The sequence below is a fragment of the Cygnus olor genome, chromosome 4 (genome assembly GCF_009769625.2).
Source record: "Cygnus olor isolate bCygOlo1 chromosome 4, bCygOlo1.pri.v2, whole genome shotgun sequence".
NCBI lineage: Eukaryota > Metazoa > Chordata > Aves > Anseriformes > Anatidae > Cygnus > Cygnus olor.
In genome coordinates this window covers 71,271,907-71,293,986 of record NC_049172.1, presented here as the reverse complement: position 1 = coordinate 71,293,986, position 22,080 = coordinate 71,271,907, and the positions used below count along the sequence as shown (strand labels likewise).

The 22,080-nt window shown below is 49.0% G+C and overlaps 1 protein-coding gene across 2 annotated transcripts in view; it reads left to right on the top strand.

Annotated features, from left to right (window-relative positions):
• The first annotated feature begins 20,361 nt into the window (after positions 1 to 20,361).
• The window catches only part of FGFRL1 (fibroblast growth factor receptor like 1), a 173,125-nt gene continuing 171,406 nt past the window's right edge, over positions 20,362 to 22,080 (top strand). Inside the window, exons 1-2 of one of the 2 annotated variants that reach the window (XM_040555285.1) lie at positions 20,362 to 20,661; positions 21,718 to 21,827. In XM_040555285.1, coding sequence (XP_040411219.1) covers positions 21,728 to 21,827 — 100 coding nt within the window. In that variant the 5' untranslated portion in view covers positions 20,362 to 20,661; positions 21,718 to 21,727. Of the gene's footprint in view, positions 20,662 to 21,286; positions 21,588 to 21,717; positions 21,828 to 22,080 lie in introns of those variants that run through there. The other variant, XM_040555283.1, reaches the window with a different exon arrangement.

The following is a 22,080-nucleotide window of genomic DNA, read 5'->3' as shown; positions in this document are numbered from 1 at the left end:
GGTACTCTTTCTCCAGCACTCATCCATTTTCCCTAGAGCTCACATGGTCCTTCCTGGCCATGGAGGTGCCACTGCCTCTGCAAGACGCCCAGCCTGGGCCAGAGGACACCAGTGCATACAGCAGAGTGGGACCTTTGTAGACAAAGTTGCAAGAAAGCAGAGGAGCAGAGATTTAACAGGCAGCCAGCATTTTTTTTTTTTTTTAATTTTCTATTCCTCCTTGCTTGACTCCGTCCTTCTGGCAGGGGATGGGAACAGAGGTACAGCTTTTTTCCATGTGGTTTGTTAAGCAGCAAGAAGTGCAAAAGACAGGACACCTGGGCTCCATAAATGGATCGTTTGTTATGCTTAAAGGCATAGATGGAAAGCAAGTCTTTGGGGAAGCAAAGAGGATGCATTCTCCCCCTTGTGTAGCCTGCTCCCTAAATGTTACATTGGGTGCATCTGGGCAGAACTGGGTCTCTCAAACACAGATATTATATGGACCACAGTGCATCTCTACCGGGACATAATTTCTCCTCCTCTGGCTGAGGAAGTCTTTGGCCCTTTTCGTTATGGTCTTTACTGAGTCTTTCTCATGATTTAGGAAGAAACCCATCAGAAACCTCTAACCCCATTTCAGGTTGCCATCAAACTGCCCTCATCTAGTTTCCAGTGATCTGGTCCAGCCTTTATTTGTCCACATCCTCTGAGTTGCCCAGTCCGTGGCAGATTAGTTGTGTGTCACTTGCCTTTTCATGGAAAGAGCAAATCTGCCATCTCTCCCTTCAAACAGAGACACATTTCTCTGCCTTTCACGTACCTAGTGATTCTCTCTGCCATCTTGATGTGCTGCAAGGCCCTTTCACTGCATCGTCCTCTCTTGGAAGCAAGCTGCTGTGCTCTCTCATCATTAGTCACCTCCCGGTCCTGCCCTCCCCTGGCTCTGAGCACCACGACATGAGTCATTCCCCAGTTTTCTTGGCAGGCAGACCCTGAGGAGTAACAATTCAGGCCGCATTGCTGCCGAGTGTGTCATATGATCGAAACGGTGTTGAGAGACTCTCGGCAAGTTAGGAAAGGAGAAGCAGCCTGTCCCAGTGGATGTTCTGCTTCGTTAGTGCCTTCCCTTCATGGATGGTTTGATGGTGGGGCTGCACCTCTTCCAGCAACCCCACTAGTTGGGCATGGGTGTTAGTGGGGGATAACAGTGTTAGGCCCGGCTCCAGAAGGTGCCCAGACAGGGCAGCATGTCTGAAGAGTTATTTCTCCTCTGCCCTGCTGGAAGCAGCGTCCCAGGAGAGGATGTTCTTCCTCCCTCTCTGAAATACTTGGTAAAGTCATGGCCTTTTCTTTTTTCTGAGCTTGATGATGGACTCTGTTCCTGTGGGACTACATTGGGCTCTCAGCTATTTGGGCACATCCATAACCCTCTGTGCACCACATGGAGATGTCAATTTGTCCTCTGTCAGTGCCATGTGGATAATAACATCTCCTTACTCAAACAGCCCAATGTTTCCTTCATGGTGTACCTGCAGCTTCTTTCTCTTGGAGCTGCCACCACCAAAACCTGGAGGTAAGAGGATGGTGGAGAGGCCTACCTCTGGCATGGCCCTTCCCTGCGGTTGTGTGACAGTGGCACTTAAATGTCCTTTGGAGTCCATGTGAGCTGCTAGCTGGATATTTTGATTTACAATGTATTTATGAGGCAAAACCCCTGGGATGGGCCAGTTTGTTGCTAACCTGAGGAAGAAAAGTCAGGTTGGCTGAAGGGTGGCTGCCCATGGTGGCAACCAATGGCTTCTTGCATGCAGAACTCCCAGAGGTCCTGAAGGGTTCATGACATGACATCTCTTCCTTCCCTTTATTTTCCTCTGATTGATCAATCCAACCTCAAGGGATGGCATTAAAAGAAGGTAAATTTGGTGGGGAAAGATGCCCAGGAAGTCTCTTGCAGGACCAAGACCTGAAAATGAAACTTCTCTGACCTTGCCCATCGCCGCACATGGGGCATCATCCTTTTTGCCCCATGGGAGCTGGCAAAATCAGTTCCATACACCGTTTTTAACCAAAGACCTCTAACTTCAATGCGCTGGGAGGAGTCCTGTTGCTTTGCAAGGGAAGTCCACAGACAATGTGAACCACTGGGTGTTTGATGTCCAGCCAAGGTATCTCTCCGCAGGATTGTTGTCTGTGTTTGTAAATTAAACGTGCAGGACACAGAAAGGTCAGAGCTCTGCTCTCCATCTGACCTCCCATGGGCATCATGTCAGTGCTGGCTGTAAATTACTTTTGTCCCATGAGCAGCATTTACTTTTTGCTGGGTCCTACAGTAATATTATTTTAAGAAATATCTCAGCTTTCTTGCACTTTCTCTTGTTGTTCACACAGATCAGCTCCAGGTTGGCTTTAGGAAGCTGATTTTTTTTTTAAGATAAGGAGGTTTATTTTGGCTTAATCCCTGTCCCCACTTATCACTTCATTTGAGCCCAGACTGTTGTTTCTGAAGCGAGAAGCACATTTCAATAACCGCACGACCATTGTGTCTTCAGTCCCCGCCCCCCCCGCATTTTTTTTTTTCACTTGGGTGTTTTTGTTTCTCCACCAAGGCAAACTAACTGTTTCTCACACAAATCAACAGAAAAAACGCACCCAGGGGAGCTGAGAAATCCCAGGGCCATGTCCTCTAGCCCTTGATCAGCGCAAATTCCCTCCCTCTGCCCTCAATGGGAATCTGACAACATGAGAGCTGCTGGATCAGGCATCTAGTGATAAAAAAATCACAGCAAAACGGCCAGTGAAAATTAAGTTGATAAATCTCTGGGTCTGAAGCATCTGGTGATGAAACCTGTCTTTAGGAAGATCATGAAATCAGGTCTTGGCACCTCCTGTGTTATTAGACTGTTGTCTAAACTGGAGAAGTGTCCAGACTTCACAGTGCATGGAAGGAGTTTGTGTAACAACTTTTGGCAGAAAAGTGCCCAATAGCAAGCAAACATGAGCTTATTAAAAATAGATCATGCCAAGCAAATACATAACTGCTGTCCTGATTTCATGGATGCAGTGAATCTAGCACAGCCACAATGTGCTTGGGACCCATCAGGGTATGTGAAATTGTGCTGCGCTAGAAACTGGATAAAAATACTGAGTGGATAAAAATACACTTGCACAGACTATATATTATCCAGGAGCAGCGGGGTATTGCTATTGGTGAGCTCCCCAGGGCACAGCAGGGTGCCAAGGAGGTCAGTAGTGGAGGTGACTCTAATTTCAAGCCTTCAAGGCCAGGCCAGGCCCGGTCATCTAGGGACCTGCTCCTTCCCTTGGTCCCAGAGGGCAACAGGGAGATCTGTGGGCTGCGGGTGCTGTCGGTGATGCTTGTGCTGAGAGCCGGCTGCTGGCTGGAGGGGAGAGGAGAAACACTACAGCAGCGATGAGTGAACAGCATCTTGGAAGCAGATATGGGGGAAAAAAAAAAGGAGTTTAGAGAAGATTTGAGAGTTACAATAAATAATGAAATAAATACAAGTTTAGATTGCTGCTCTCGGAACAACCCCACAGCCCTGAAAGACCCCACATTGAATATTTTAATCAGGCTTGGTCCATTCTAGCTAAAAAATGTAGGCACGGAAACAACCAAAAGAAAAATGGTGCAGCGTTTGGAAGCTGGGAAGAAGGACTGATATTTGGTATGCTCACAGGCAGGAAAAGCACTTCATGTTTTATTATTAACGTGTGATGTAAATGCAGGGCGGGACTTGCTCATTCTCGGAAGATGACGAGATAACAGCAGCGGTCAGATGCTAGCAGAGGTTATGCCTTGCCTTCAGACATCTTATATGCTCCAGTTCTCAGTTCAACCCACTGAGTCTCAAACTTCAGGTCCAATGCCTTTTTTCTGCATTTGGTGACCCCGATGTAATCTCTCAGTAAGCGTTTCCCACTGTCCATGTAATTCACAGGGACATCAAGCACCGCCGGTGCCATCCAAGCTCCCAATTTCTCATCTGCCAGATCCATGAGGGTGCAGACCTGCTGAGGGACTTCAAAACCTGGATGTGTTCCCATATCTCCTCCTGATGACAGACGTGCAAGGAGATACCCAGTGCATACTCAGATACCGTCTGTGCAGATTATGAAGTTGTCAGAATAGGCTGAAATTATCCAAGTCTTGTATAACTCTCTGTCTCTGCTTCTCCTGCTTGAGTTAAGCTGAGAAGAAGACAGTCGCTGGCTGATGCCCGTGTGCAGCATCAGGCTGCTTTCATAACGATCCTGATTTACTTGACATTTCAGAGCACAAGCAAAGGACATTTTGAGACTAAACACTTCTGTAGAGCTCATTACAAGCCCAATAATTAAATATTACTGGGACAGCAAATGCTTGCAGCCACCAGGCTGTCAGGTCCCATGCTCTGCAGTGTCTGAAGTGCAGCGGCTATTTTCCCTTCCCTGGAACAGGAGGTGATTTCATCCTTTCATACCATTTCCTGCAGCAACAGCATTACACACCAGTTTTTTGGTGGGCAGTGCCGTGCACCTAATTCATCTAGCTCACACTAGCGCTGCTGATGACAACCCTGAGCATGGATCTTCCCCGAAGCTATATTTGTTTAGCCAGTATTTAGTGAAGTCGTTGTTCCTAATTTGTCTGTCTAATTTGTGCACAATTAGCTCCTTTTGAACACCTACTCGTGAGAAGTGATCCTGGCAGGTGGAGGGATGTTGCTGTCAAAATCAAGGGAGCTACAATGGTGCAGGTGAGCTTTAAAAAAACCATACATTGTAAAGTGTGCTGCTGGAAGACAGAAGATTTGTCAGCTTTGTTATTTTTTTTTTCATCAAGTCTGGGCCTGTACATTCAGACCAGTGATCTCCCTATGAGCAGCTCTTTCCAAGATCACACATCCCCTTGCAGTTGTGTATCTTCATTTTTTTTTTTTTTTCTGCAGCGAAGGGTGGGTTGGGAACATCCAGTTCCCCATATTCACGATCCAGATGAGTAATTGGCAGCTGTTCTCAACATGTGTCCTCATGCATTTATAGATATTTATGATCTTCCTCAGCAGAGAGACGAACGTGTTTTGTCTCTGTGGACCCTCCTGAGTCCACTTTCTTCTTCACTTTCCTCACCTGCAGGTGATTCACAGCTGCACAGCTGCTCAGATGGATGTCGGGGTACCTTAATATTGGGCTGGAGAGCTATGCTGAAGCATCGCATCTCCTGGAGGCTGGAGCAGCAGACTTGGCAGACCAGGGCTCTGTTTGGCAGCTCCTACATCCCTGTGGTCCCTGCAAACACTGCCTTGTGATTGCAACTCATCTCTGCAGGTAATGCTGTTACACTAGGACAGCCAAGCTGCTGGGGCATTGCTGGATCTCGTTTCTTGAAGATATAAAGAAAGGCTTTTCTTCTGTGCTGGAGTGAAGCAGGACTCCCAGAGAGGGAATCCACAGCCTTTAACCAGAAGATGGCACAATGTAACCGTTGTATGAACCTGGCTATTCTTTTCAGTCCCATGAGAGAGCTTTCCCTAAATATAAGGGATGAGAGTTGCTAAGAGGAATACTAAATGGTCAGAGATTTGCCCAGGGGTGTATGGTGACCCTCGGGTGAACATTGGTGTGTTGCAGATCGTGCTTCTGTCTTTCTGGGGTCTTTTTGTGCTTCTGCAAATGCATCCAGGCCCAGGCGTGCATGCGCCTTTCCTTTCTCCCCCATCTGTTTATGTGCGTGCATGGGTGAGGATATCACATATATGATTTCCATAGGGTTACACCCTCTTCCAGCCTGGATTTGGCAGGCGTGCTGGACAGCCAGCAGCCCACCTGCCTAATTATCCCCCCGGCCCCCGGCAGATCTCCAACCCTCCAACAGATGCAAGCGAGACCCCAGGAACTAATGTATTAGGGACCCCGAGCTGTCATCGCCGCCTCACGGCTGCGGTCCCCCCGCCTGTGCCGTGCACACCTGGGCTTGCTGGCAGCACTGGAGCCCCAGGTGCTCCCTGTGCTTGCATTCCTCTGCTTTCCTTCCTCTGAGCTTTGGGGACTTTCTGCCCACATTCAAGGGACTCCTGTGGACGCCCAGCACCAGCTGTGGATGCTATGTGTTGTAAGAAAAGTGCCCGTGCTTTGCTGGTACCTTAAAGCCTGGAGCAAGAGGTGTCAGGGGATGGCTCAAGCAGGGGAACCTTGCCAAGAGATGGAGAGGCAGCCCCAGGCATCTCTGTGGCTGTGGGTTATTCGCAGCCAGTATAAGGGTCCCATGGTTGGTGTCACCATGCCCTTGGGAAGACTAAAAGTCCAACGCTCCCTTTCCATACAGGAAACTGAGACTCGTAACCAAATAAATTATTGGGCACAAAGAAAATGAGTGCAGCCAGGAGCCAGATTCCTTTCTCTGTTCCTCAAGCAGCCTCGGCTGTGGTCATAGGCAAGCACGTAGTTTTGCTGTGGCAAAGGCAGTTACCCCTGTAGTGCCCCCGACCAAATTCTTGGGCACATTGTATTGCTTAAACAGTCGGGACTTGTTAAGCCCTCTGAAAGTCTTGTATGAACAGGCCCGTAGGAGTGCTAAGCATTGTGGTGCTGAGGATGGATTATTTTAAGGCAGGGCCCAATTAATGTTGTGGATGATGGTGGTATGACAGGCAGCAGCTTAACAACAGGTCCTAGAAACACTGGGAGTGAAGAAGCGAGTAAGGCCAGACACTCTATCACTTTCTTTACCTCTTAGCTCTGCACTGATATCAGAATTATGCCACTGCCCATCATCCTGAGGGACGTGTCCCAAGGTCTGGTGTCCATCTCCAAGGACAGAACTAATTCCCAAGGTTTCTTTGATTGTCAGTGGCAGTTTTTATTTCACTTTTGCACCTTACTCCAACACAAACCCTTTGCCTGTCTAGAAAATACAAGTCCAAGAAAACTGTGGTGGCAAAGAGAGCTAAAAAAATAAAAAAATTACTTGCTTGTGTTGTCCCTTGCCTCGGTGAAATTTGCTCTTTGGTGTACTTGATAATGATTGCATTAAATTATCCTCCTCTGAACAGAAATTGTTGGGACTAATTTAGGTTTCAGGGCATAAATCCAACCTTAGAAGACTATAATAATGTGGTAGCTCTTTGCCATTGAATTACATGTTAAGTATCTTATAGTGGAACTGTAATTACATGCTCACTCCAAGCATTGACAAGTAAACAGGATTATAACTGTCTCTGGAACCAATGTCTGCACGAATTCTTCAAGAGAAAAGAGAGACTTGAGGACACATATGGGGTTTATTTTCCAGCTGAAAGCATATCATTGTTATTTATTATTCACACACTACTGCTATACATGGCAAAACAGAGGTTGTGCAGCACTTACCAGCTAAGAGGGAGATGTGAATAAGAAAAGAAGAAACAAAAGTAGATTTTGGCATATTCGGTGTGTAATCATGCTTCCATTATCTGGGAAAGTGTGGGGAGGGAATAGTTGGATATTGACAAAAAGTGAGGAGGTTATGGGATGCACTGGAACACACTGGAAACACGCCTGCAGTCTGGGGTGATGATCAGCCCTCCCAGAAGGTCTGGGACACCGTATGCAGAGTTTCTTACCCATCTTTCCTTATCTTCCTTAGCACTTCTGGGTCTCATAGGACTTTTAAGTGCATGGATCCAGCAGTGGGATCCTGGCAAAGGCTTTTGACCTTGCCCTGGAAATCAAATAGCTGTTTGCTGACCAGATCAGCATCAGATGTAAGAAGATGGTGTCACACCACCTCTGATGGAGCTCAGCTGGATGTCTCTGCATCACCCAGAGGGTTTTGCTGCAGAGGGCTAAACCACCCATCTGTTATTGTCCCACAATTAAGACTTGGCAGAGTTTATGTCTCTCTTTCTCTTTTACCTACTAATTCTGGGCAAACTGATTGACAGAAAGTAGTTCCTATAGCCTGTATGAACATGTGGTCTCCTAGATTATCTTCAGGACAAACTGGGATGAGGCTATCGATTCCTTTTCATCTGGGTTTAGAGGGGATCCTCTTAAGCAAAGGCTTGGAATAAGATGGAAGGAAAAAGCAGAAAGGAGGAACGAAGCAGCAAACAAAACACAACACAACAAAACAAGAACACAAAAATCAAGGAAAGGGGCAGTGGGTTTATTCTGCAGATTGACTGGGGGTACAAATGCAAAGCTGAGAAGCAGCATCTGTATAGCTTTCCTAGACTTGATATTAACTAAAGTGAGGCAATGAGAACATGTGAGGACAGTGCGATAGTTCATGGGAGGGGAAGAGGAAGACGAGGATGTTGGGAGGGGAATGTGCTCATGTAGGCAGCAGAAACCAAAGCAGCAGAGGACATGTTCCACAGTGACTTTGTGAGAGTTTCTGTCTCCAACAGGTTGAACAGCTCCAGGCTCAAGTGTTCCTGATCTTCGGAAAAGCTTGGACTCTGAGCCAAATTCGCTGTCTGCAGCTCATCCCTGACCAGTGTTTTGCCAGCCTTAGCTCACATGCTTCACATTTACTCTTCATGCAAAGTCCCCTTGTTAGGGGGTGGTGGTGTCAGCCGCTTGCCCTACACCTACAGGGACGGCATTGTTAAGAGACACTTTCACACCATGCGTCCCGCACTCGGAGGTGGCATCCGGGACTTCACGCAGGCATTCTCACTTCCAGCTCACAGGAGTGGCGGCATGGCCTGCTATAAATCAGGAGCCTGCACGTGATTGACATCTGAACTGGCAGCGAGAGGACAAGGGCTGACATCTGGCTTACACATGCTCTGTGCTGGGTATGTCCTTGGTGGCAAATTCTGCTCCGGCGAAAGCCCTTCAGATACGATGCTCTGGGGCTGGGAGATGTCTTCTGCAGGAGTGTGTTCCAGGCAGACTTGTTCTCACACCTTACAGTGCTCTGATTTTATTTTTTCACATGGGAAGTGCCCACAAGCACTAAGGTTAATTTGGAAGGACCAGGAATCTGAGTTCCAGAGCTGCAGTTGACCAAGAAAGCTCAGCCAAGTGACTGAACTTGTCCTTGCATCTTGCTTCTCCACAGAATGGAGGTACTCAGAGATCAGTGAAGCGGGAGACTGGGAGATTTAATTTATGAGTGGTACTAAGATGTTTAGAGATGCCTGAGTGACCAGCCTGGTATATATCTATATGACAACCAAACAGCTTCTTACACAAGCCTAAGAACTGATGAATGGGGGTATTGGCTATAAGAGTTTCTTGATGCACGCAGAAATGACCCTAGCTCTATGCATGTAAGGCTGGAGACATCACAACCGTACACAGTGGTGTTTCAGCTTGCAGTTCCAAACAACTCAATTTCCTTGTGTATTTTTGCCAGTTTTCCCTGAGTAAGGATTTGGGTGCTTTTTGCACACTTTAAATCGTTTCAAGAACATTGAAAACATTTAGTTCTGCTGATTGGAAAAACAGAACTGAACTTCTGAAGTATGTGGTTTATTCCTAGAAACATCTGAGCCATGCCAGCATTCAAGTTTGCGTTTAACTCTAAAGCAACGTGGCTTCCAGTTTTGTCAGGGCTGTAACACCACAGTGTTCAATTGATCCAAGTGCATGGTTCACTGTTTTGATGCATTCCCCAGCAATCCCAGTTATCCCCATTAGGAAACCAGGGTGAGACTTGGCTGTGCCCTGGGTGGATTCCTACAGAATCATGCCTGAAAACTCTTCTCCATGATGTGCCTTCCTGCACAGTGCAGTGGGGCCTTGGCCTCCGACTTAAGTCCATGATATCAATGTAAAGGCTGGCACCAAGGGAACCTCGAGGTGATGGGAGTACCAGAGAACCTTCTACAACCTGCACTCTCTTTCTCACAGGCTTGTACCCATGCTAAATGTGCTTTACATTTTTAATTCTGCTTCCAGAAGGAAACAAAAGGACAGAAGATGCAAATCAACCTGTCCTGGGTTGAATATAGGAAGGTTTCATTTTGTCTGAGTGCCAACATCAGATGGATGAAAACAGACAAGGTCAATTTTTCACATTCTCATTCCCAGGTGAAGAAGATCAAGAGAAAAGTTCAAAAAGCCCTTATTAGATGGCAAAAGGCTTAGCCTAAGAACAAAAGACTTTCCAGGCCTGTCGGAGGACCACGCTGTTGGAGTTCATTAATATAACATAGTGCCACTCTGTCTTTAAATGGACCTGTCAGAAACATTATAATGGCACTAGGCTAACCTCACCTCCACTTTAAGTTTTGTGTCACTTTTGGGTGACACAAAGGCTTTACTTAGATCCAAAAACCATATCTTAACCATTTAGACCCAGCACATTTCCGAAAGCTGTGCAAAAGTAAGTGCTAGTAATTAAGATGTCTTCACCCATGCCATATTAGTCTTCTTGGGTTCTGTCTTCAGTAAAGCATGAACCTATGTTTAATGAAAGTAATTATACAAGGACATAGATGCTAGCAATCAAGTTTTTCTGATTAAGAAAGAAGGATCTTCTTATTTTCTACCCACAGACACAAGCTCAAATGCCCTCCTGTTCCACATTCTCTTGACAAACCATTTTTCATGGCTCAAGCTTTGTGTTTCTGCAGGAGGATGCTGCTGTTTCCTGCCCTCCTGGGTTTCGAGCCATGCAGACCTACTTCCTGCACTCAAATTCCTCACAGCCCACCTCAAAGTCCCTCCTGGAGCACTGCTCAGAAGGCACAGCTTGTTGTGTTTTTTGGGGATGGCATCAACATGAGCGCGACCTACATCTTTTCTGGGAAAACATGCCTTGGGACTAAATCTTGCCCAGACGTAAACACAGAGAGACTCTAGGACTGGTTGCCTTTGAGGGGACTGAAGGCTGGTGAAAGCAGGGTGCTCCCTTGGCTTTGCACTGGGATTTGGAGAGCTGCACACCCAGTGCGCTAACCAGCATAGATCTCCCCACCAGGCATCACGGTCGGTGACTTGGAAGAGCTGAGCTGCAGTTTTAATTCTCTTTTTGCTTTTGTCTCTCTTCTGAAGTGAAGCACCGGAGAACTTTTCTTGCAGGTGACTTCTGTGTCTGTAAGCCAAGTCCTGCTCCTTGGTGCTGGATTGCGTGACAGGCTCACACTTACTCCACTTTGTAGGAAAATACCCCGGAGATTACGCACCTTGGATTATTCAGTTTGATCAGCCTCATAATTCTGCCTGACACTGAAATGTATTAATATTTTCCACAATGCCTGGTCTGGATTTCCTTGTGTAAGACTCAGGATGTGGTATTCCTTGAAGAATTCTTTTGCACTGTATAACTTTACAATATGTATAATTCCTGCTCTCCATTTATTCGCATCATGTGCTATGCTGAAGTAGGGATGGTTGTGTCTGTAATCTGTGCATCTCAGTGAATGGTCACATCAGGATCCCCAAGTGTTCACATGCTCATATCCTTTCCTTATTAGCCAATGATTTACGGAGAAGACATTTGGATTATGGTTAGGAAAATGTCCATATAAAATTTTTTATATTTAGGCTTTGTATACTTGTATTTCTGTTTTCAACTGAAATGATGATCCCCATCCCCTTGCTAGCAGAGAAGTAATGCATCCCCAATGGGCAAGCTGAGCTCTATTACGCATTGCCACAACTCATCTTTTAAGCTCTGACACTAGAATCTCTGCAGAAATGAGGCAAAGAGCTTGATTTTCAGCTCCCAGACTTACCAGCCTGCTTTCCCATGGGAAGGACTCTCACCTTGCAAGCGCAGGGGATTTCCTCTGCAGCTGATGGGAAACAAATGTCCCAGAGTCATTCACAGTGTGCTTTACCTAATGCCATTGTGTGAAAAAGAGGATGCCAGCTCCGAAAAGTGACTCCACATATGCTTTACCCCACTCGGAAGTTTGCTGCTCATATATTCAGTTGATATTAATTTTTTTCCCCTATTAGCTCTGCAGGCTGACACAGCAGAAGGATGGAGACAGACTGGGGCCCTCCTTGGATTGCACAGGTACGAACAGAACTGGGATCGGCCTCTGGGCTTGCCAAAAGCTTTTTTTTCTTGCTGTGATTCTGGAGAGGCGAATGCCTCCCTTCTCTGGAGGGGTGCAGAGAACCTGAGAGCGGTACGGGATCGCTGTGAGCTTCACATCACAGCTTTTTGCTAGGGGTAAAAGAGCCTGTGGAGCAAGACGGATCAATTGCCTTTACAGCTGGGCTGACTGATGCCATCGGGGAAGCATTCCCAAAGCGGGGATCTGCGTGCTGAGGCTGCCAGAAAGCGTCAGACCTTCCCAGCCCTTTCCTGCCCCAGGACGTGGTGCTGCTGGCCAGGGCGAGCTGCTGGCTGCTCCTGTAGGATCCCCCGTGCTAGCGAAATCCCACTGCTGCCTTCAGACACGCTCTCGACTTCTCTGGAGCAGCATCAAAGGCAAAAGGGAGGTGAAGCCGAGGACTTGACCCGCCAGCCCAGGCTGAACTGCAGGGCTGGCAGTGAGGAGAAAAAAAGGATTTCTGCTGCTAAACAGATTTGGGCTGGACTCGCTGAGGAATTACCGGGAGCTAACCCGGCTGTCCCCACACTTCTCTGTGGAAGAGGTCTGCCCGTGCACGGATCATCCAGTTTTGTGGGCTTCCCTTCCTCACAAGCACCGTTCAGATTTTAGTGAGGGCATTATTTTCCCTTTGATTTAGCACCGCCAGGAGTTATTCTATTATACCCGGGCTTGTCTATTTACTCTTTAAAGCATGTTCCTTTTATTTACTCCTCCAGAGCTGCCTGTTTAATCCAATCTCTTTTCCACTGAATTACACCAGCACAATAACATGGGCAAACAGGTTCAGCCTGGGTCACGGGTGGCAGAGGAAGGGGCTATATTCTTGCCAGATAATAACTCTAGCATTAAGAAAAAAAAAAAAAAAAGGGGAATTTACTGTGAATGGTGAGTTTTATAGATAAATAGGGAGCTGCTGTTACTAATGCATACTTGCACTGTTTTTGCAGCACCATTGCCCCCCCAAAAAAACAAGCGAATGACCTGAAAATGAGGGTGGGGTTGAGCTCATTTTTGCAGGAAGCCTTAGGTTTGACAAAACGCCTGGTACATGGGCAGTGCCCAGGCATTCTTACGTGGGACCTCTGGGACAAGGCAGGCCCCAAACTCACACCCTCACCTCACATTTTGACACCAAACCCTATGAGTGCCTTTCATTTCTCTCTTAGACCCCACCATTGTGCACACTGTGGATAAAAGCCTGTTTTAAATAAAATAAAAGATGGGGAGCAGGCTCGCACGTCCGTGGCAGTTTGGTGAGCTGAGCAGGGCAGGTGCTGTACCGTGCATCGCTGGCATCTTCCTCAAGACCTTGGGGCCGCCCTGGTACACACTCATGGCACATTTCTGCTCTTTTGAGATTGCATTTCACTTCATGCTGCAAGCAGCAGCTTTTTTTTTTTTTTTTTGTTCATTATTAACCATACATCCTAATTGCTCTCTTAATAAAAAAAAAAAGACACCTGCACTTTGCAGGGACACGAGCAGGTAAGTTCTCCAGCCTGTGGAGGTTAAATCCTTATTTATTTCCCTGACAAATGATTTACTCTCCAGCTATTTCTCCGGCGGGATACGTTGTCACCTTCTTGCTGCCCTGTGTGCATCTGCTGCTCACCAGGACACCAGCCAGCTCCACTCTGCTCCTGTTATTTTGGAAACCCAGAGCTGCGAGTTTCGTAAAGGCTGGGTTAAGTAAGCAACAGATTTATCTTTGTCTAAAGATAAAAGTGTTTGGCAGCAAATGCTGGCAGCTCCTTACATATTTCCAGGGCTCCTTAGTGTGCTCTCTGCTCTTCCCTTCACGTGGGGATGGCGGTGGGGGCGGCTGGCCAACTGAAGGGGTTGTCTCCCAGACCCAGGGTTAATATTTAACCCTGCCTGTGCCTGGGGAGGGCAGGATGGAGGCTCTGCCTTGTTGTCTTGCAGCTTGTCACACTGCTGTGGATTTTGCAGCTGTCTTCTTCAGGCTGTGGGCAAGCGGGCAGCGCTCCCCAGGTCCATCAGGATTTGTCCTCCTGTGGATCTCCACCTGTGAATCTCCACCCCAGCACTGCCGGACGAAGCAATGAGCACAGCACCAAGACAAGGTGAATGTCTGAGCAGCCGAAGGTCCAAGAGGTCCCCTGTGAGCTCATGGGAACCCCTCTAGAGCTGCCCTCCTCGTTGTGGTCCCCAAGCCCTGTGCCCATGGGGACCCCTCTCAGAGCCAGCAGATCCCCCAGCATGGGGAACACCGGGGCTGAGCCATCACGGTGTGCTGGCTGGGTCTTCAGGAGGAACATCCTAGGGTGAAGGCACTGAGGGACGGACGGGGACTGATGCACCTTCCCTGCAAACCCTGTTGCTGTACCAGAGCAGCCCAGTCTGCCCCTGGGGGAATCAGAGAGTTTCTCAACAAACCGTGAGCAAAAGCAAGCTCCTGCCATCCGATTCTTAGCCAGCATCCCAGGCCAGCTTCTGCTATTATTTTTATTTGCATACATAAAAAGAGAGAAAAAAAAATAATAAAGATTTCCTGGGAGGATTGTTTCCGTATGGCTTTACGCATAAGAGTAAACAAGGCATAGCTATTGACTATATAGTTAACATATTTCTGGTGGTGCTCCCATCCAGAAAATGCAGCTGCATTATATTCCTGATAAAGTGGAACTAATGTTCAGCTTCAGCAAGAATGTTAATATATGAAAGACATTTCAAACAACACTGATTGAAGCGAAGTGTCCATTCCTCTGCTAAGGCTTTATTTTTTTTTGGAAAGAATGGCAAAAAAAAATCAATGCTTTACCTGGAAATCATCAAATTTCTGATCCCAGTTAGACCTGTATGAATCTGAAATATATTTATTGATTTTGTTGGATTTCTCTGCACACTCCTGCCACTGAGAGCAGGGGCTGTGCTGTCACTTGCAGCCCGCTTTGCTACAGGTTATTTTTCCCAATAATTTGGGGTTTCTCCTCATTGCGGAGACATGGCCAGAAAGGGGCAGCCTGAGCTCGTACCACCTAACCTCACCCAGTGCCCCTGACACGATGCATGTGGCTATTGCCTAATATCCTATTGCTGACAATTAAAGCACAAACATGCAGTCATATTTTTGGATGAAATTGTACAAACATTTCAAAACAGTTTATGCATTCAGATTTGTATGTTATCAGAGAGTGCCACACACGCACATGGAATTTATGGAAAACGCTGAGAGATTTGAAAGGAAATAGTTTGGGAAGCTTTTTTTTTTTTTTTGAACATAAATCCCCAAACAGTTTCTCTTAACATTCCTCACGTCTGTGCAGCAATTAATACTTGACATTTCTGTTTTTCTCTCTGTCTGTTCATCTTGGGCTTCTGTAAAATTTATTTCTGGTTATTTTTTGCATCTCCCCTTTCATGTTTGCTACATCTGGAGGACCCGAACTCAGCATCGGTGCACGTAGACAGAGTACTCGCACAGGAGGAGGATGTGAACGAGCAGTGAGAGGAGATTAAGGCCTTCAAAACTGTGCTCACCTTCCCATATGAGATACCTGGATTCGGTGGTGCATATTCAGAGTCTTCAGCTAAGACTACCTGGACGACGTAGTTGCTGTACAGATGAGCCTGTTCGCTTGATAAGTTTTTTTTTTTCTCACTTACAACAACTCTAACGGCTCCAGTGGGATTACTCTTGTATTAGCCAGATGTAAAAGGAAAGCAAAATCAAATCCTTCATATATCAGTGTCAGGCTGACTCCAAGAAACCCGTGCTGAGTGATATAAAGGATAAGGGGCCTGAGGAAGGATGTGTTTATGGAGAACATTTGGAAACTTTAACTACTTGTAGTTTTACCAAATGCTGCGTAAGGAAACGTTTAAGAGTGGAAAAAGTACCGAGCATAAAATAAATTGCTTAAGGTGATGCAAAGGGATGTGAGAAAGAAGAATGAGATCCATTTGAAGAAAGCAGAAGGAGCAGAGCTCCTTCAGAAGAATGGCAATGTGATCTGCCGTAAGCTTTTAATACCAGATTCCCCATCTGAATATCTGAGCACCTTCTGGGAGCGTGGAACTGGTGCACTGAACCCATTGGATGTGGTTTTCCTGCTGTGGGAATGGCGGTGGTGCAGTCATTAGCAGGAAGCCAAGCAAATTTTCTCGGGGGAGGTAATATCTTTTGTTCACCCTGAAGCTACAAACCCTCTTGGAGACCCAAAGTAAGGTGCTGGTTGGCCCTTCTCAGTCCTTTAATTTGTCGGATGCAACAGCAGTCGTACACTTCAAAACCCACTTCAGAAGGTGAAAAATGCCGGGGGAGCAGAAGGTGGTGGGCTAAGCTGAAAAGTTTTTACTGCACTGGGCTCCTTCAAAGCACCCCAAAGCAATGCTTCCCACTCCCCATGTGCCTGCTCAGATGTCCATGCCTTTGCACCGGCCCTTGCCACACTGCCTGGAGCCTGGCGATCCATCTGTACTGCAGGAGCAAAGCAATCCCCACGCCTGCAAAAATCCTTGGAAGCCCTGATGTGAGGGCACTGGGGCAGTGGGACCTCCAAGCATCCTGTGCAGGACCCAGCGTTTGGTAACGGGACCTTGAGCCCTCATTTCGTCATCTTTTCTTCTCTGCCTGAGCACGGCATTCATGTTTCATGTATAACTGTTAATCTTATACATATGATGGGCCATTTAGTTTTTTTGAAACATGGCTTAGAACAAAGCATACTTTAAGAAAGTAAGTGTGTATGTGAAGAGAAGTGGCATTTTTTATTAAGGGAAAAATATAGATTACAGGACCATATCATCGTGTCCATCCTTCCATCTGTGCATACCCCCTCTCTGAATATTACCTACGTTACAGCTACACCTAAGTCACCACAGGTAGGGCAGATGGTGACGGCTCTCATAAAATCTTGCTTTCTTCACAAAACCCCTTTTCAGCTTTATCTATAGACCTGAGTGGGTCAGCACAGTGGCTCTGACAAAACTCATCTCAGTGCCCGGAGCCTGAAGGGTCCCATGTGAGCTGCCAAGTAGAAGGATCATCATTTTGGGGTGATCTCCACAATCCTCCAGTTAAAGCAGCTACATAGCTGTGAAGTCCATTACCCGCATGAGGTGGTACCTTGTTCCTCCGTGCAGATGGAAACGGGTGAGTTGTGCTCCTCGCCCACCCAGCCGGGATGTGTTCAGTGCTGCTGCCTTGTCACACACCAACGCCCCATTGGAAGCAATCCATGGGGGAAATCCAGCCCGCTAACCCCATTACTCACCTTTTCCACCATCCCCAAAGCCAGGCTTCCCTCAGGGCCTGGCCCCGTGTGGCTACTCCCACCCGTAACCTGAGGAGGGCTGTGTGAACGGGGAATGTGCCTAACCCCGGCCGTGCCCTTCCCTCACCTTCACGTGCTCGTCAGCTGCGCCCGGCTGCCCCATGGACCCGTGCCACAGGGCCTCGTGCTCCAGCAAGGCATCGGTGCCAGCCTGGGTGGTGTCGGTGGCCCCGGCCCATTTCATCGACCTGCCCTGCAGTTTGAGGGAATCCAGGAACAGGAGGTGAGGAATTGCAGCCCGGATGGTCTCCCAAATTATCTGTAGGGGAAAAGAAAAGGCAAAACTGCTAAGATAGAAGGGAGAGAATGGGAAAAAAAAAATCACAGAGCTCCAAAAAAATGGAGCTCCGTGATGATGGAGGTGAGCAGCTCCTGGGAGAAAAGAGGTAAGAAAGCTGGAAAAAGGCCAACCCGTGTTTTTGGAGAGATGAGGGAAGTTGTTATGGGGATGCATGTTCACCAGACCATCACAGCTAGGCGAAATCTGGAAAGCCACGCTCTTCAAGCGGGGCTTTGGGGACAACCGGGATACAAATGGGCTGTTAGGCTACTTCTCAGGCCGCGCAGAGACACTTTCTTCGTTGCTTAGCATTTGGTTTTGTTTGCCGGCTCCAGAAAGCTGTTTTCCCACAGCCTTGTCTCAGGACTGTGGGGTGCAGCAGCAAACCGGGGCTGTTGACTTGCAGACTATTCAATCATCCTGGAAATTACAGCCAGCCCAGAAAAACACAGCTCGGCATGTTTCCTTATTTAGGTAGAAGTGTTGGGAAAACAGCATGAGATTTTGTTTCTGATAAACTAGGAGCTGCTGCAGGAATATTAATTATTTTTGTTGTATCAATGTTTTACATTTCTTTCCACGCTGCTGTACGGTGAACAAGATGGATGAAGTCTATGGCCTGGTTTCAGGCTGCTTTTTGAGGACTCCCAAAGTCCTGAGCAAAAATATAAAGATTGCAGACGTTTGGGAGTCAGGAGAGGTGGTTCTCTGGTTATTTTAGCCTGGGGTTTGGAAGCTGTGGGCTCTGTTCCCCGGCCCTCTGCTCAATCCTTTACAATATCCCTTGGAGTCAAATTATTGAAAAGTTTCTGGGTGCTTGAAGACAGAGGCCTAAGGGGAATCTGAAGGCGTTTAGGCACCTGGATGCTTTAGAAAATCTTGTGGGCTGCCTCTGTAACGCTCCATCGCCCAGAACTTCCTACTGGGGCAAGGCTGCAGGAGGCATTTTGCTGCTTTATCGATACACTGGGAGGAGAAACGCCCACAGACTGGGAGGCGCTGGAGCCCACAAAGACACACGTGAGATTTTTTGGTAAAGAAGCAAGGATGGAAGGAGCACAGCCCATCAGAGGTTATTTATCCTCTGAGCCAAAACTGAGGCTGCTTTGGGCTTCACTCTGCATGGGAACATAAGGTTGTGTAAACAGTTTTGGGACCATATATTAGATGGTGATGTCCTTGGGACAAAAACCTTGACTCCTTATGAAACACTACAAAGAAGTTTTTTACACATCATTGCTCGAGATGTAGCTCTCATTCTGGTGCAACTTGAAGCAACTTTATCAGGGTCCATGGCATGAATACAACCACATAGGTCAAGTCCTGAAGGTTTGACTCAGTCAACACCGTCTTTGAAGTCAACGAGGCTGAAGTTATTGCCTGATAGGAGGAGTAGCCCATCTGGGATTTCTCAAATTAATGAACTTTAATAATAAAAATGATGATAAAAATATGTAGAATATAAAAAAAAGATATTGTCAGCTTCTTTGTTTGTTTCTGGTTGGGGGGGCGGCTTATATGTTTAGTCTTAAATATTTTTGACTTGGATATCCTATAGCCAGATTTCATGCTGTCAAGAATTGCTGAGTAAAAGCATTCGGTGACAATAATAACAGAGGGTGTGCTTTCATAATCCTCACAAAATAGACAAAGTGGAGGTGGAAGCTGCTTCTTGGCCTGGGTGTTGGGGTTCTCCCCAACATTGAGGATTGCGACCCCTTCATTTTCATGGAGGCCTTCCCGCTGGAGCTTATCAAGTAAGAGAAATAAGAGCTTATCAAATAAGAGAACCAATAAAAGACATCAGCAATGTTTCTCTCCACATAGTAGAGCTATTCAGGCAGCTTGTTTTTTTCCCTCTTGGCATTTGTTTAGTCTGTTTGGTAGCTCTGCCGGGTTGAGTTTTATCCCGTGCGGAGAGCAGTTATGAGAGGGGATGCATTAGCTGAGCCGTATGAAAGTGAAAAATAAATAATTTCAGTGGCTAACCCAAGGAGAAGACTCCCCAGCAGTTTTATTTTCGAGCTGGATTGCTTCAAGTTTAGTTTAGCTTCATTCCCAGAGGGGCTGCACCCGTGCTGGCAGGGTGGGATGCCCCCGCCGTGGGATGTCACCCCCCCTGGGACATGCCATGTCCTCGTCCCCATGTCCCCAAACCCCGGGGGGCTGTGGGGGGGCTCCGCCTGTCCCCACGGGGGTTTCCTCAGGGGAAGGCGGCGGTGTGGGGATGAGGAGGGCATTGAGGCAGCATCACTTCGTGGGGTGCGCGGGGAATGAGGGAGGGGTTGTGGAGCGGGGGAAAAAGGGTGGTGGGGGTTATGAGGGGGCCCGTGGGGGGTCTGAGGGGGTCCGGGGGGGGGGGGCCCAGCCGCCGCAAAAGGGTTAAGGGGAGCGGCGGCTCGGCGGGGAGGGCGGGGGCTGCCCGGGATTGGTGCGAAGTTTGGAGCGGGGCGGCCCCGCACCGCCCTCCGCGGCGGCTCGGCCCCCACCGCCACAAAGCCCTGCAGGGAAAGTTGCTCCCGAGCCCGGCTCCTTGCGCTCCGCCACCCCACCCCGCCTCCCGCCGCCCCCTCCTGGCCCCCAACCACCCTCCTCCTCCTCCTCCTCCTCCTCCTCCTCCTCCTCTTCCTCCCCCCCAAGCCCTTTCCCCCTCCCGGCTCCTTAAACGGGATTCCTGCTCGGAGGGCCGCGGGACGGCATCCCCGGGCATCCCTGGCAGGTCCCGCTGCCCCCCTCCCCACACGCAGCCCCCCCCCCCCCCCCCAGGGAAGCAAGCAGCATTACGACCCCCCCTCTCCCCTCTTCTTCACCCCCTTTCCTTCCCACCCCACCTCCCCTTCCCTTCACTCCTCGCCGGTGGCTCCCCGCTGGCAAACCCCCCGGGAGGGCTGCGGGGATTTCGGAGGAGCCCCCGCTCTGTGGGACCGGGGACACCCCCCCCCCCGAAGGCAGCCCCCCGGTTTTGGGGCCGGGGGAGGGGGGGAGATGAGGTAGAGGCCGGCGGCGGAGCGCCCCGCCGGGCGCCGTGGCCGCGGAGGGCATGAGGCGACGGGGATGGGCGGCATTGCACGGTGCTAGAGCCCCGCAGGCAGCCGAGGTAAGTCCTTGTGTGTCCGTCCCCCCCCCCACACCCGGACCCCCCCCCCCCTCACGACCCATGTCACACCTGGTGCCATCGCCCCCACCCCATCCCTCAATCCCCGTAGCAAATCCCGGCTGGTAAAGGCTTAAAGCTGTGCCCCCTCCTCCCGGAAAAGGGGGGAGCCCCTTCCTTGGGGTGTGTATTTGTGTGTGTGCCGTGCCCCCCCCCCCCCCCCCCCCGTGTGCCACGGTGACCCCAAACCTGGTGGCGAGGGAGCTTTGGTGGATGCTGAGCGGGTTGCGTGTCCCCTGGGGGCACGGGGTGTTCCCAGGGGGGACTTTACAAGGGTGAGGAATTCAGGTAGTGTTTAGAGAGTGAGAGTTTGAGGAGAGGGGGACACCGGGGGGGTAATTACCCAAAACCTGAGCTACCCCGCTTGCGCGTCTGGCCGCAAAGGCATCTTCAAGAATCCGGATAATTTAATGTGGTTTTGCTGTGGGACGCACCTCTGGCGGGCAGGGAAACCAGCGGGGCTTGGCTTGGCTTGGTAGGGGGGGAGAGAAAAAGGAGGAGAGGGACGAGGAGAGCTGGTAGGAGAAGTTGTGGGGTGCACGAAGCGGTGCGGGTCCCCGGCACGGAGCGGGGCTGGGGGCTCCGAGGCGGCCGCACGAAGTTTCCTGGGTGCCGATGGGCGAGGAAGCGTTCCTCCTCCCCTCCGCCCGGGCTCCTCTGCAAATTGGTAACCTGGAATCGTGTTTTATGGCCACTCGCTAGCGTTTTGTTTGCCTTCCGGACTGGCTCCGTGCGGGATATCAGCGAATTATGCACTAACTGTGAGCTTAGAGCAGCGTGCTGGCCTCGGTGGGTTCTTGATTTATATCAGGCTGAAGCAGAGAGGAGGGCAAAGTTTTGCTCGCTGAACGCCAAGGAATGAATTACAAGTACGGTCGCTGTTTCATTTGCTGCTCGTGCCCTCGCGCCTCTGCAACAGGCTTTAAAAGTCTGCGAAGTCGCGGGCTGTTGGTTTGTTTCCCCCCCGTAATTATTTCGCTTTCCTTCCCTTGCCTCCAGGTCTGAGAGGATGGTATCCCGCACGACCCGGAGGGGTCTGGCTTTCACGATGGACTTGCAGCTCGCGCTCCTTTTTGCGGGGATAATTGCGTTTTCAGACTCGGCCAGAGGTAAGGGGACCGCGGAGCCCTGGCGGGGACCCGTCAGTGTTGCTGCCGCCAGGGCTCGTCCTCCGCTCGGGGTGCGTGCCCCTGCCCACGTGCACGTCTCTGTACCTGCGGGGTTCGGGGCTGTGGATGGAGCACGGGGTTTGTAGGAGGTCTCGCAAGCACAGGTGGACTCGCAGGGGCTTTTCTCGTGCGCCTATAAGAAGTACATGGACGATTTTAAAGAAAAGCAACCACATTCCTCCGTGGATCAGAA